The following is a 14191-nucleotide window of genomic DNA, read 5'->3' as shown; positions in this document are numbered from 1 at the left end:
GGTGCTGGCACACCGGGTGCTAGTCCTGGTCGGGGCGCCGGATTCTGTCCCGGTTGCCCCTCTTCCAGGCCAGCTCTCTGCTGTGGCCAGGGAGTGCAGTGGAGGATGGCCCAAGTGCTTGGGCCTTGCACCCCATGGGAGACCAGGAGAAGCACCTGGCTCCTGCCATCTGATCAGCGCAGTGCGCCGGCCGTAGCAGCCATCTGGGGGGTGAACCAACAGAAGGAAGACCTTTCTCTCTGTCTCTCTCTCTCTCTCACTGTCTAACTCTGCCTGTCCAAAAAAAAAAAAAAAAAAGTGAACCAGCAGGTGGAAGATGAATCTCTCTCTCTCCTTTGTGTGTGTGAGTGTGTGTCTTGGTGTGAGTGTCTGTGTCTCCCTCCCCCTCTACCTCTCTCCTTTTCTCTCCCTCTCTTTTTTTCCCCCTCTTTTCCTCCCTTCCTACTCACTAACTGTATCTTTCAAATAAACAAATTTTTTTAAAAAAAAAGCATAATGGGATTCTGAGACTAAAAAGTTTGAGAAGCACTGAACTTTTACCAAGATTCAGAAAAGAATTCTCCCTTCCTGTGCTGCTCCCCCACCCCACCCGTTTCCTCCTCTGCCCTCCCCAGCTTCATTCCTCATCCCTGCGGTAGAACTGCTCTTCTCGGGGTCAGCGTCTCTGTGCCCCGGGACTCCCCAGCCTGCCTGCCTCTGGCTCCGACTGGTGGAAGCACTTCCTGCCCCGTGTCCCGAAGGCCCTGCGTCTCCTGGTTCTTTCCCTGTTCTTCAGTTGCTTCCATGCAGTTTCTCCTCACCTCCCAAACTTTTAGATGTTGGAACTCTGTTCCCACTCCTCTGGTGGTCTTGAGCCTTTCCCAGCCATCACTTTGCCCTTGACCCTAAAAACCCTAGTTCCGGCCCCTGAACTATAGACATACATCACTATTTCCCTTCCACATCTCAGCTTAGCTGATAAAACTCATTCCAGATTTTGAAAGATCAGATAAAGCTTTTGATTTTCCTCCTTTAGTCCTGCTCTTCCTGCAATTGTTTTGGGCTCAGTACGGACACTGCTTGGTTTTTCGGTCAGGCCACCTCTTCTTCTGCGTCCTACGTCCTGTCTCCCGTCAAATTCTGTCCATTTCCCTTTCAGAGTATCTGATTCTTTCTCAGGCACTCCGCTACCAACCTCACACCAAGCCACTCCCATCTTTCACTTGTTTTTTTCCGTGTTCGTGCTTCCTCCTGCGTTTGCCAGGGAGATGCTTCCACAGTGTAAGCCGTACCCTGGCTCTCCTCTGGGCCCCCCTGCAGCGACTTGCCAGGCTCTGCTGTAGCTGCAGAGGTCCTCCCGCCAGCAGGTCTCAGCTGCACCTCTGCTCCCGTTTCCAGCCACTCCCAGCCGTTCCCATCCTGTTACTGCCCGCCTGCCTGCCTGCCTCTCTTTTTACATTATCTCTTAACAATGGTGAGTGCGTTCCCACAGAGGTCTGCATTTTTCTTGACAGCACACGTGATTGTATGTATCTGTGTGAGGGTGGGGGCTGGCTTTTGGTCAGCTTCCTGAGCATTGTTCTGTTTGATTAGGCCGGGCACTTAGGAAGCACTCAGATGTACTTGTTGAGCGGATGTGTCGGCATTGCAGTAACAGAGTTACACTGGAATTGTGTGCACTTTTACAGCTCAAATTGGTCCTCCAGAAGTGCACTTGGAAGCTGAAGATAAAGCAGTCAAAATAAACATTTCTCCTCCTGGAAAACAGATGTGGTCCATGGATAGATCAAGGTTTATATACAGCGTAGTTATCTGGGAAAACTCTGCAAGGACAGAAGTAAGCATTATCTTCACCTTTGTTGGTATGAAAGGAAAATGAGGTAATTTACCTCTGACATTGGACTTCTCTTTTTTTAATTCTAGGAAAGGACAGAAACAGTTTATCCCAGAGATATGATTTATAAGCTCTCGCCGGAGACTACTTACTGTCTGAAAGTCAGAGCGGAACTCCCTCTGCAGAAGAAGGTCGGCGTCTACAGTGCCGTGCACTGTGTAAATACCACAGGTGAGGAGGGGCCTCGGGTCAGGTTCATGACTGTGCGTGTTACAGGGGCCGTATTGGAGTTTTGGCATTTTCCTCCTAATTGCTGAAATGTATATGATGGGTTAACAGATATTAAAACAAGGTAATTATTTATCATTTACATAAGCAAAAAAGTTATGAGTTTTTTTTTGGTCTCAAATAAATAGCAGTGAAAGTTAATTCTACTTAAAGGTCCGAGGTTTTGTAATGGCAGAAGTTGGTTTTATTTGTACAGGACCCACAAAGGGGGGAGATACTTGCTCGTAGAATGGAGCGTCTTCCAGAGAGCTTGCCTTTATAAGTGCAGTGTTAAAATATGCAAGCATCATGATGTCAGTGCCCACTTTCCAGTAATTAAGGCCAGGAGTAGGAATGGGATTTATTATGTTAACTGTGAGTTCAGTGTTTTACTTTAAAAATCGAATATACAGAGGCTTTAAAATGCAGTTTCTTCTCCACTTCTCTTCAGCAGACAGAAGTAAACATTGCTAGCAGTTTGTATATCAGCTTTCATACTTTTTTCCCAGGGCTTATATAAACATACACAGACACACAGAATTTTGGTGTTTAAATTAAAAAAAGAGGATCCTGCTAGATATACTTATGACTTGTTTGTTTAATCCAGTCTGTCGAGGGTATATTTCTGAATCAGTACCCATGGAGCTCCTTCGCATTACACTGTGTGAACATGGTTACCATAGTGATTAAGTGTACACTTGCCTTTAACCTTCTTGCCGGCGCAGTTAGGAATGGTTGCCATATAGCATCCCCTACTGTAGAATTGTTACCATATACCATCTCACAAGGGTAACAGTGTATACTTTTTGAACACATTCTTTTGACTTCTAGCTGAAAATAAACTGCCCCCACCGGAAAATATAGAAGTTGATGCTGCCAATCAGAACTATGTTCTTAAATGGGATTACGCGTATGCAAACGTGACGTTTCAAGCTCAGTGGCTCTAGTAAGTTCGCCTTCATGAATTTCCTCTTGCCCTGTTTGTCTTGATTATTCTTTCACTCTGCTGCAGCCGCCTGCAACTCGCTGCACACAGGGTGACCGAGAGTTGGGCATTTTGTACTGGAAACTTGGACATTTAACTCTAGACCCAACTCTGCCAGTAACTAGCTGGACACATGAGCTGACCCCTTTGTGGGCCTTGGTTCCTTCATTTATCGGACAGTGAGTGTGTTGTAAGATAAGAGGTTCTCCTGGCTCTTGCTTCGAAGAAGTGTGGCTCTAGCTGCATGTGTGGCGCCCGAGTCTGGAATGCTTGACGCTGGTCTTGTCTTCAGCCTTCCTTGAGTCCTTGAAATGACCTCATTCCAGTCATTCTGACTTGTTCAGTGGAAAAAATGAATGTTCCTGCTTTCTTTGTTGTTTTAATGGTTTTGACCAATTTTTAAGTGATTGCTTTAGTGGGAAATTTAAAAAGTTGGAGAGAACTGTATTCTGTGTGGTTGAGTAGAGACTAGCCAGATACTGCTGTAGTCCAGGCGCCTCGTATGTGGAAGAGAATCCCATGTAATTCATGTTCGTATTGACTGGGAATTGTAGAGGATAAACTGAGAGGCAGAAGAGTAGAGGGAAATCAAGTGGCAGGAAAAGTGGGCTGTGGGGGAAAGAGGAGGAAAGGCGGGTGCATATTGAGGGCAGAGGGGTGAAGGGGCCAAAGGAAACACAGCGGAGGCAGGGAAGGAGGCGGAGAAGGTGAGGGCAGGGGCCGGCTGTGGTGAGCTGGTGAAGCCGTGGCCTGACGGTGCTGCCGTCCCATATCGCAGCACCAGTTTGAAGCCTTGCCGCTCTGCTTCAGATCCAGCTTCCTGCTGACCCATCTGGGAAGACGGCAGGTGGCAGGCCAAGTGCTTGAGCCCCTGCCACCCATGTGGGAGACCAGCCCGGCCTGGTCCTGGCTCCTACAGCCATTTGGAAAGTGAGCCAGTGGATGGAAGGCCTCTGTCCCTCCTTCTCTCTCTCTCTCTGTCACTCTGCCTTTCAAAAATCATGAATAAATAAATCTTTTTTAAATAAAAAAAGATGAAGGAGAAGCCAGGGCGGCTGTGATCAGTTTTGGTTTTGAGCCAAGGATGGCGTGTGGAAGGAAAAGCATTCGCATGTACACGTGCTCCTTCTACAAGCTCACACACTGGTCAGGAACTGTCCCGTAATCTTTCGTAATACTGCACTTTCAGAACGATGTTAAACAACGGGCACACAGACTAGAGAAAGATAGGTATTTCTAATGACTCGTCTGGTTTCTTGTGGGTACCTGACATTCCATATTTAAAGATGCAGCAGAATAAAACCCACGGTTGGGGTGGGGGCGGCGGTGTGGTGTGGTGGTAGAACCCAAGCTTCTAGAAACCAGAGCAACGTGCTGGCGCTGCGCACACTGTGGTTTAGGACCGAAGAGTGGAATTCACATTGAAAGGGTTGCAGAAAGTCAAAAAGGCAAAAGCTCACGGGGCCTGGAGAAACCCCCGGAGCCCTCTGGAGAGAGCTGAGGTCTGTAGGAAGGCGTGATTCGGACTTTGTAGGGGGACAAGAGGAGGCATCCTGGAAGGAGGCGACAGCGTGAGGGAAACGGGGGCCATGGAGGGACTTCGGTCAGGGAGGGAGGCGGCTAACAAGTTTTCTCCTTCTCAGCAGCAAATCACCACAGACTTAGCATCTTAAAAAAAAAAAAAAAAACGATTTAGGGGCTGGCATTGTTGCATGCCACAGCCTGTGGCACCGGCATCCCATATGAGCAGTCCCAACTGCTCCGCTTCCCACCCAGCTCCCTGCTAATGAGCCTGAGAAAGCAGCAGCAAATGGTCCAAGTGCTTGTGCCCCGGCCACCCCTGTGGGAGACCCAGATGGAGTTCCAGGCTCCTGGCTTCCGCCTGGCTCAACCTGGCCTTTGCCACCATTTGGGGAGTGAACCAGAGCAGACGGAAGATCTCTCTCTCTCTCTCTCTCTCTCTCTCTCTCCCCCCTCCCTCTCCCCTCTCCCCTCTCTCTTCCCTCTCTTCTCTCTTTAATACTCTGCCTTGCAAATAAATAAATAAATCTTTTAAAAGACCAAAAAAAAAAAAAAACAAAGCAAAACCCCACGGCTGTTCACTGTCTCGAAGTTTCTGTGAGTCCAGAGTCCAGGCAGGGCTCAGGAGGACTCCAGTCTCGTGCAAGTCTCTCCAAAACAGGGACAGGAGTCTTGAGGCCATCTTAGAGTTGTGATTTTGCCTGCTGCTGTGCCGAGGGTGACCCGGAGTAGCAGAGCGCCTGGGCACAGGCGAGCGACGAGGAAGAAAGTTGGTCAGCAAGGCAGGGGGAGATTGCGAGCCTCCGACTGTCCTGTGGGCGTCTGAGAACCACTGGGCACTCTGTGCCTGGGCGACACAGACCCTGGGGTCTGTGTTTGCAGAAGGGGTATATGGCTGCATTGTGTGTGGAGCCCTGACACCGACAGTGACGCTGAGACGAGGAATCAGCCGGGGGGTGTGGTTCCGAGCAGGCAGCTCCGCCCGCCCACTCTCAGTGGTGCATCCTGTGGCAGCGTGGTGGTGTGTCCGTCAGCACACTGACCCTTTGGTGAGCTGGCCCGCGTTTATCAGCCGTTGGTGGTGTCCACCGACTTCTACGATCCGGGTCTTGCCGCCTTCGAGCGGCCAGCATCGTGTCCCCGACGTGGAGTTGGGCAGCTGCGCCCAGCACTGTATACGACCTGTAGTATAGCCTCACCCTGCAGGGAAGGCAGCCGCGCCTCTCTTAAGGGCACGGAGCGTAAAATGATTAGGTTTGAGTAGCCATTACCTTTGTCTTTAGTGCGACTTTATTTGTGTTTATGATTTGAATTATTAATATCGGCTGTGTTGGAAAGCCAGCTTGTGCCGCTCCTGGAGGCTGGACAGCTGTTTCTGCACACTCGACGGTGGTTGTGCTGTATCTCGCTCTGGAGCAACCTTCGGTCGTCTTTTGTGTCTTGTGTTTGTCTCTCCCACTGTGCTGTGAGGGGGTCTCTCACCTGAGCTCCTAACAGAGTGTCTGGCGCATTGTTTACTCAATAAATATTCTTCGAATTAAAAAAATTTTTTTTCTTCAAAGTGGCTATCTAAAACAGTTCCCTGAGGACCATTCCAATAAATGGAAGCAAATACCCGGCTGCGTCCACGTCAGAACCACCCAGTGTGTCTTTCCGCAGAGAGTCTTCCCAGACAGAGTGTACTTCCTCCGTGTACAAGCGTCTGACGGGAATAGCACATCCCTCTGGTCTGAAGAGAAAGAGTTCAGGAGTGAAGCGCAAAGTAAGGGTGACCGTGTGCCTCCTCTGACTCGGGCCGGGTTCCTACCCCTGTTCCCTGACCGTTCCTATGTCTTGGCCTGCAGCTGTCATCCTCCCTCCGGTCCTTAACGTGAAGACCACAAGCCACGCGCTGCACGCCTACGTGGGAGCCTCCCGGGAGCCTGTGGACCTGCACCGGCCGCTCATATATGAAATCCGTTTTTGGGAGAACACCTCGAGTGCCGAGGTAAAATGACTGTAGACGTGATTTTGTAACTTGGAGCTGTAATATGACGTGGGCAAGCAAAACTTCAGCTTACGATTTGGGAGACATCTCTAGACGTGAATGCTGCATGATGAGCTCAGGTGTCCACCAGGAGAAGAGTATTAGCCTCTCCCCCGTCTCGCGTGCTCACCGGTCACCGCCATCCGGGCCCCACCGGAGCCCAGCTCCACTGAGTCAGAGTCGCTGAGGGTGGGGCTCAGGGAGCTGCACTTTTCCAGCGCGATTCCCAGGTGTTCCATCGAAACCAGGTTTCCCGTCACCGCTGAGATCTGGGGACAGACGGCTCCTCCTGGCGAGGCTGTTGGAGGATTGTAGGGCACCCAGCAGCACCTGCGGCCCGCGCCCTGCGCCCGCTCCCAGTTCCAACATCTCCAGGCGACATCTCCGATGTCCTCTGGCGGTACCTCCAGGGCACAGCACCGGGCGCTTATGGGGCAGAAAAGCTCTTCACCCAGCTGCACAGGGCTGCCTCCAAAGTTCAGCTTTGCCCAGCAAGATCGGACTCAAAGCAGGACAGAGATGAGGGGAGAACCGTCCCAAAAGTCTCTGTCATGGGGTAGCAGTGAAAAAAGAGGTGAGAAACAGTGAATTCATAAACCGTAGACAGGGATAATCCCCAACATCAGATGCCCCACGCAACTCCTGGGACCACGCCTGCCCCACAGCGATCGGGAGTCGCCTCGCGGTAAAGTCTGATTGATTCTGTTTTGCGTTGGAAATACAAGCGAATTCTAGTGGCTGGGCTGCCTCCTGTGATTGCTGACTGCACAGGACCCACAGCATAATGGAGCCACTGAGAATGACGGTCGGGTTCAGTTGTTGCTGAATCTCACCCACCTCAACCTGTGACCTCACGCGGACAAGTCCTGGAGCCCCAGTCAGGCTTCCTCTTGTCTAAAGTGGTCATTGCAGCAGCTAAATTCTTCAGAGGGCTATGTGTAAGATTTATGTACTTAATATTTATTTAGCACATTGCTTGACAAATAGATCGAATACATTTTAGTTGCCGTGTTATCCTATGCTAGGTAATCCATCCATAATTATTATATAAAGCTGTGGTTGTTATAGTAATCATCTGCCTCACTAATCATTGTAATATGTAGCTCTGATTATTATAGGACTCACCTTCTGAGAGTTCCTCAGGTATTATGTAAGTGTCTCATTTGAATAGCTTTCCAGAACACCCTGCCCGGTAGTAGGAGGGACTGAGTGGCTGTTCAGCAAGTACTCGGGGTGGACTGTCCCCCCTGCCGCACCAGTGCTGGCCTCAGGTGCTGGCTTGGCTCCCGTGCTCCCCTGTCAGCAGGAGGAAGGCACCTGCCCCGTGGTCTCTGGTCAGGGAGCCCATAGACTTGGGGGTGAGGAAACAGGTCGTTCTACTTGAGCTACCAACTGTCGAGATAGCTCTGCCGCCCTACACTCTGGCAGTGGCTGATCCGTACAGATAGAGGCATTCTGTAGATCAGGAAATGAGGCACTGAGAAATTAAGTCATTTGAGCAAAGCCACATGGCTGTAAGGTAGTGATATGTTAATGCGAGGGGTCTTCAGAAATTCATTGAAATGCATATTATGAAAAAGCTCTGCATGGATCTCGAAATTGTTTTGAACTAAAATAAACTTACCTTTTCAGCCCATTTTTCTGGAGACTGGCAGTTGGTTTGAGGTCCAAACCCCTGCTTTTACCTGTTTCGTCACTAGTGAGAGATAATACAACTACAGTTAAACCAAGCCAGCCTGTGTTTAAAAGACAGAGTTGTCTTAATATGTCATACCCTTTCTGACAACAAACATCACTGGTAACTTTATATGATTTGGTTATAATGGGTTGTGCAAAACTAGTTTGTATCTCCTAAACACATACCAAGTAAGTGTTTGGGAGAGACCAATCTTAGAATGAGTATAACATAATTCAGAAAATACTTATAGATATTCTTTGATTTCATTTTATCAATGATTTATTTTTTACAGAGCAGAATTCTACAGGAACAAACTGATTTTACTTTTCCCAACTTGAAACCGCTGACTGTGTATTGCTTCAAGGCCAGAGCGCACCTTTTGGGTGAAAAGTGGAATCAAAGCAGTGATTTCAGTGACGTTGTCTGTGAGAAAACAAAACCAGGTCGGAATCTTTATCTTTTTTAAAAATATATATATAAAGTAATGACTCAAAATAAATCAGTATATTAAAAACTGTAAAACGGTTCCTTCTGCAAAAAGTAAACTGTTTCTTCATGAACCATATGAGTCAAAAATAGGCTTTCAAGCCATGTGTTTCCATTTTAGAAAATATTTTTAATGTCCAGTGGTTTTTTTTAACCAGTATCTACCTAATTCTTTGATTATTGCTCCTTGGCATATGTACGACTGTTAGTTTTATCATTTTTCACATAATCCTCAAGTGTCCTGTGGAAATCACTTAATTGGTTCAATTGTGACTTCAGTGTTAAGATTTGCTTATGAGGGAGACAGAGCGAGCTCCCACCCGTTGGTTCACTCTCCAGATGCCTGCAACAGTCAGGATTGGAGCCAGGAGCCGGGAGCCCGGTCTGGGTTTCCCATGTGGGTGGTAGGCCCGACTGTTGAAGACGTCCTCACTGCCTCCCAGGGACCACGTCTTCAGGAGGCTGGAGCGGAGCAGCAAACCCCGGTCCTCCAGGATGGGCTACAGGCATCTCACCAGGAGGCCAGAGCCCGCCCAAGTGGGAACTTGCTTGTGTGGAACTGGCTCAGTCTCTGTTTCCAGTTTCTGGTATTGATGGCGGGGGCTCGGGCGCAGCATGGTTTCTCAGCGGCACCCGTCGCGTGGTGTGGAAGGAAGTGCTGCGATGCGCTGGCCTGCTCCGTCTCGGCTCCAGGCAGACCTCCACGTGGACCGCAGCCGCCCGCAGTCCTGTGTCCTCGGTCTACCAGAAGCACGCTGAAGGGTGTCGCTTCAGGGCCTGGCGTGCTTCCTCTCCTGTGACTGGGCGCTGTGTGTGTCCCACGAGCACTGATGCTGAACGCCATCTGTGTGTTTCAGGAGCTACTTCCAGAACCTGGCTGGTCGCTGGGATTTGCGTCTTAGTAGTTTCTGTCCCCGTTGCTGTCTACATCGTGAAGGGCCTCTTGAGATGTCTCAACTACGTGTTCTTTCCATCCCCGAAACCGCCTTCCAGTATTGATGAGGTAGGTCACCGTCCTTTGTCAGGCTGCGAAGTGAACAGGCTGTATGTTTGACTTCAACAGAATATATACGTTGTCTTGATACGTAGAAAAAAATACAAACTGATATGTGTGTTTCCCTTGGTTTCTGTAAATCAAGTACATAGGTGCATAAAGTTTCATTTACTGATATGATATATAATGTAACTATCATATTTATTTAACTTATGTGATGCATAGCATGGAGTAGTAAGGTCTGTCCTTAGTCTCATAATTTTCTGGCTGTTTGGCTTCTGTGACATTTGGTTTACTATTTAAAATCTCTGTGGATCTTCACCATAGAGCAAAAAAAAAAAGTTCTGTTGGTGTAGAAGGTGAATTTTGTGGGAGAAATCACAGAGCGTGAAAAGGAACCGTCAGTTTGCTTTCACGGCCATCAGCTGCCCGTCTGGCAGCCCCGTGTGAGGCTGGCGCTGTAATGTCAGAGGCAGATGGGAAGGTTTGAGTGGAGGCAGGGATGGGTCCGGGCAGGCTTCAGACTCGCCTTGAGAGGCAGTCATTCGGGGGTTCTGAGCTCAGCCGTTGTGAAGGGCGAACAAGCTGCAGTCGGTCGCGCCCAGCTGTGCCGCTGTGAGCCCAGCACCTGACAGCACGCGGGCAGGCACCCACAGGCTGCGAGCTGAGCCAGGGGACGAACAGCCGGCGCCCTGCTCGGTGAATGCTAGCTGTTCTACTCAGATTCCTCGGAGCTTTTAGATACCCTTCCTGCATGCCTGAGAGTCGTAGCTGTTGTGTAAAACAGACTGAAGATTGCCTCATTATAACTGATAATTATTTTTCTTAAAAAATGATTTATTTATTAATTTGAAAGGCAGAGTTAGAGAGAGAGAGATTCCATCCTCCCGGGGCTGGGCCGCGTCCGAGCCCCGAGCCTGGAACTCCGTCCGGTCTCTCCCATGGGGCATCTTCACTGCGTCCCAGGTGCATCAGCAGGGCACCGGGTCGGAAGTGGAGCAGCTGCAACTTGAACCAGTGTCCGTAAGGGGCGCTGGCATTCGGGTGGCAGCTTGACCCATTTCGCCACACACTGCCACCCAATTATTCTTAATTGAACAGGAGAAAATGAGCGCCTCACTTGTGCTTCTGGATACAAAATTCTTCTGGGGGTATCTTTTTTTTTTTTCTTTTTTTTTTTTTTTTTTTCGGAATAAAATCTCCATGCCCGTATTTTCCCCCTCCCAGCCTAGCCGAGAGCACCCTGCCCACGGATACTCCATAGACACCAGAAAGGTATAAGATAAAGTGAGCTCGCTGGTGACAGTTTGCTATGCCCTTACCCGACCTGTTACTTACAGGCCAAAAAGTAGGGTTTCTACACAATGGCTGTAAGAAACGAAACTGTCAGACTCACACGGTATTTCCACTATTTTCAGCGGTGCCTTTCTCTTCTTCCCCCTTTTTAAATTAGTATTTCTCAGAACAGCCATTAAAGAATCTTCTGCTTTCGCCTTCTGAGGAGCGGACTGAAAGGTGTTTCATCATCGAAGACGTGCGTAGCATGACTGTCCTGGAAGAAGCTAAGGGAACCGGCGGAGATCTCAGAGCCTACCACTCCCAAGCTAGTCGCGATTCGGGACACTATTCCAACGAAGACGAGAGCAGTGGAGGTAAAACGAGCGAGGGCTCTGTGCAGGAGGAGAGTGGCTGAGCGGGGACGCGGCCTGGAAGCAGGCCCGCTGTGTGAGCGCCCGGGAAGCCGCGCACCGCAGGCCTCTCAGGACCCGCGCGGGAGGCTGCTCGCTTCCTGGGCAGAAAGCAAAGCATCTCCGAGTCCCAAGTGCCGGCAGGACTTGCAGCTCGCAGGGATCTGGGCCGCCTTCTGCATTCCTCTGCACGTGTGAACACGGAGGGACGTGCTGGACCTGCCTCTGACGATTTCGGGGAGAAGGTGCCCAGCTCTCCAGGGAGCCCTCACGCCCGCCTGGCTCGCTGCGGCCGTGACTGAGGGCGCCTCCTCGTGCCCGGCACGCTGCTGCTCACCCCAGCGCCCCAGGTCGGTCTTGTTTTTGTGTTTTGAGACAGAACATTTGGTCTTTCAACACTGAGGGATGTGTGCCCACAGAGATTTATGTTGACGTTTTAATGCCATCAATACCATCATCACCCTGTGTTCCACATGTCACTCACCCCAAAACACAGCAGTGGTCGCCAGAAAGGTGACCCTTAACGTGGGGAAGTCAGTCCCTGTATCCTGATGACGTCGACTTCTGTCCCACCACACTCTTCCTTACGGGGTTTAGGATTACAACCAGGTCATCGTCAGCTATGCACTCAGACCTCCTGATTCGGAACGCACTAGAACGGCAGCTTCTGATCAGAAGCTGTAGCCCCGGAAGTCCTAGAGAAATGATTGTCGGATTAGAGAAGCGGTTGTTACAGTGTAAGATCTGGAAGTGGATTCAGGTTAGCTACAGGGGCACAAGCAGCCTTGGGACCGAAACGCCAGAGAGCGGGAAGAGAGCGAGACAGAGCGATTGCGGAGGAGAGAAGCCCGGGGGTGTGCAGGGTGCGTGGGAGCGGCTGCTGGGCGGGTGGCCCCTGTGCAGGTGCGCAGGCCCGGCCGGCTCCTCCCCGCTCCTGGCAGCACTCGGCTTCCCTTCCACTCCGTCTGCTCGCAAGGAAATGCGGAGCCCTCAGTATCAGGGTGAGGAGGGGGCAGTGTATCCAGGAAGAAAAACCTCATTGCAAACAGCGCGTGTTGCTCTCCAAGGACACCTGCGGCTGCTTTTAATGGGGTCATCCATGGACATGTCCCTGGCACTGCAGCCCCGACTTCCCGAGTCCTCCCGGCACAGCAGGCCGCGGAGGGGGCCCGGGACCCCCACGGACCCAGAGTCGCTCTGATGGCCGCCAACACGCACATCCTCGCCTTCCTTGCCAGCGGCATTCGTTTCAAAGCGCGTCCTCTGCACCGCCCGTGGCGTCCTGAGTGCTGTCTGGGAGGGAGCCTCTCTCGAAGAGGACACTGACCCACGTCCTGGCCCCTCCTCCATCACCTTCCCAGCTGCGCCCAATCAGTGATCCCATCCAGCATGTCCAGCCTTGCGTTTCCACGGGGGAAAAGCCACCTCCGACCCACGGTCCCAGAAAGCAGCACTTTTGTCGGATGTGGAGAAGGGGAGACGCAGACTCTTAGGAAACTTCTGGGCCCCCGAGATGTAGAAACGCGGGCCTGCACATTTTGAGAGCGTCTGGGGAGCACCTGCTCGGGTGCAGAACGGGGGCTTGTTCTGCCCTCGTCTCCTAGACGTGGGAAGGCGGCTCCACCCGCTCCGCCGTGGTCCTCCTGTCGCCCTGTAGGGCGTGGGCTCGGCTGAGAGCTGGCTGAGTGGTCTTCGTGGACAGTAGTTTCTTCTTAGAAACACCGTGCACTTGGAGCTCCAGTACACGGCCTCAGAATCACAGCACTGACAGTTCTTGGAGATGCCGGATGTGGTCCATGAATGTATGTGAAGGACTGTGTCAGCGGATACATTGTATCAGTAGATGTCAGAAATGTTACATTCATGTGTAATACATGTTAGCATTACATGTGTGTGTGTGCGCGTGTGTGTAAACCCATGCCTAGGTGCCCCCCACCCTGGGCCTCAGTCCGTGAGTATGACCATAAAGAACTTAGTAGTGCAGAGTCTGATTAAAACTTACCCATGCTGCTCGGGACCCTGAGTCTGACCAGAACTTTGCAGCCTATTAAAATGTTACTGGAGCGTTTGTATCTTTCCCCAAAAAAGAAGTTGTGGCATTTAAGACAACCTCAGATTCCTGTTTTTGAAAAGTTAGTGGTGTGCAAAAGCCCCACTTCCAGTGCCCCTGGCAACCCTATGGCTCCTGACTGCTGAGGGTAGGGGTGTGTATGTGTGTGTGTGCGCGCGTGTGTGTGAGTGTGAAGTCTGTCGCCACTAGAACAGAAGCTCTGTGGGAGCGCGGCCTGGGTTTCACTCATCACTGTGTCCCCAGCACCTACCACAGTGCACAGAAGGTGCTGAAAACATACTCGTGAAATGGATGAAGTGTAAGGTGCAACTCAAGTGTGTGTTTCGTTTTATTGGGTTGTAGAAGGAAACAACAGTGTTTTTAATGTTTCTGTACAACAAATATGTATCTTTTGTTCGTTATATTTTTATCTTAACCCTACTGAAAACAGTCTTATATGTAATAAACACTGAAGTCAAACAGTCTTTGTACTTGAACTTAATAAACTGTTGTGTGCTAAAGGTGCCGCTGCCAATGCCTGCCCAGGGTGTTCACGGTGGGGAGCCTGGTGCCTGTTCCAGACACCCCAGTGCTGTGACCGGCTGCCCTGTGGGGCCCGGCAGGAACCGTTTGCAGCAGCACCGCGCCCTCCTGGCTGCCTTGAACCCGCTGCTGCTACACAG

At 50.7% G+C, this 14191-nt stretch overlaps 1 protein-coding gene across 2 annotated transcripts in view; it reads left to right on the top strand.

The window, feature by feature from the left end:
• The window catches only part of IFNAR1 (interferon alpha and beta receptor subunit 1), a 28693-nt gene extending 14705 nt beyond the window's left edge, over positions 1-13988 (top strand). For both annotated transcript variants that reach the window (XM_051833617.2, XM_051833618.2), the window contains exons 4-11: positions 1668-1816; positions 1903-2044; positions 2912-3026; positions 6149-6348; positions 6431-6573; positions 8583-8733; positions 9634-9779; positions 11224-13988. In XM_051833617.2, coding sequence (XP_051689577.2) covers positions 1668-1816; positions 1903-2044; positions 2912-3026; positions 6149-6348; positions 6431-6573; positions 8583-8733; positions 9634-9779; positions 11224-11463 — 1286 coding nt within the window. In that variant the 3' untranslated portion in view covers positions 11464-13988. The remainder of the gene's footprint in view (positions 1-1667; positions 1817-1902; positions 2045-2911; positions 3027-6148; positions 6349-6430; positions 6574-8582; positions 8734-9633; positions 9780-11223) is intronic.
• Positions 13989-14191: the final 203 nt, after the last annotated feature.

The sequence above is a fragment of the Oryctolagus cuniculus genome, chromosome 4, assembly GCF_964237555.1.
Source record: "Oryctolagus cuniculus chromosome 4, mOryCun1.1, whole genome shotgun sequence".
Taxonomy (NCBI): domain Eukaryota; kingdom Metazoa; phylum Chordata; class Mammalia; order Lagomorpha; family Leporidae; genus Oryctolagus; species Oryctolagus cuniculus.
Note: the sequence above shows the minus strand (reverse complement) of the source record. Positions and strands in the feature narration are given on the sequence as shown.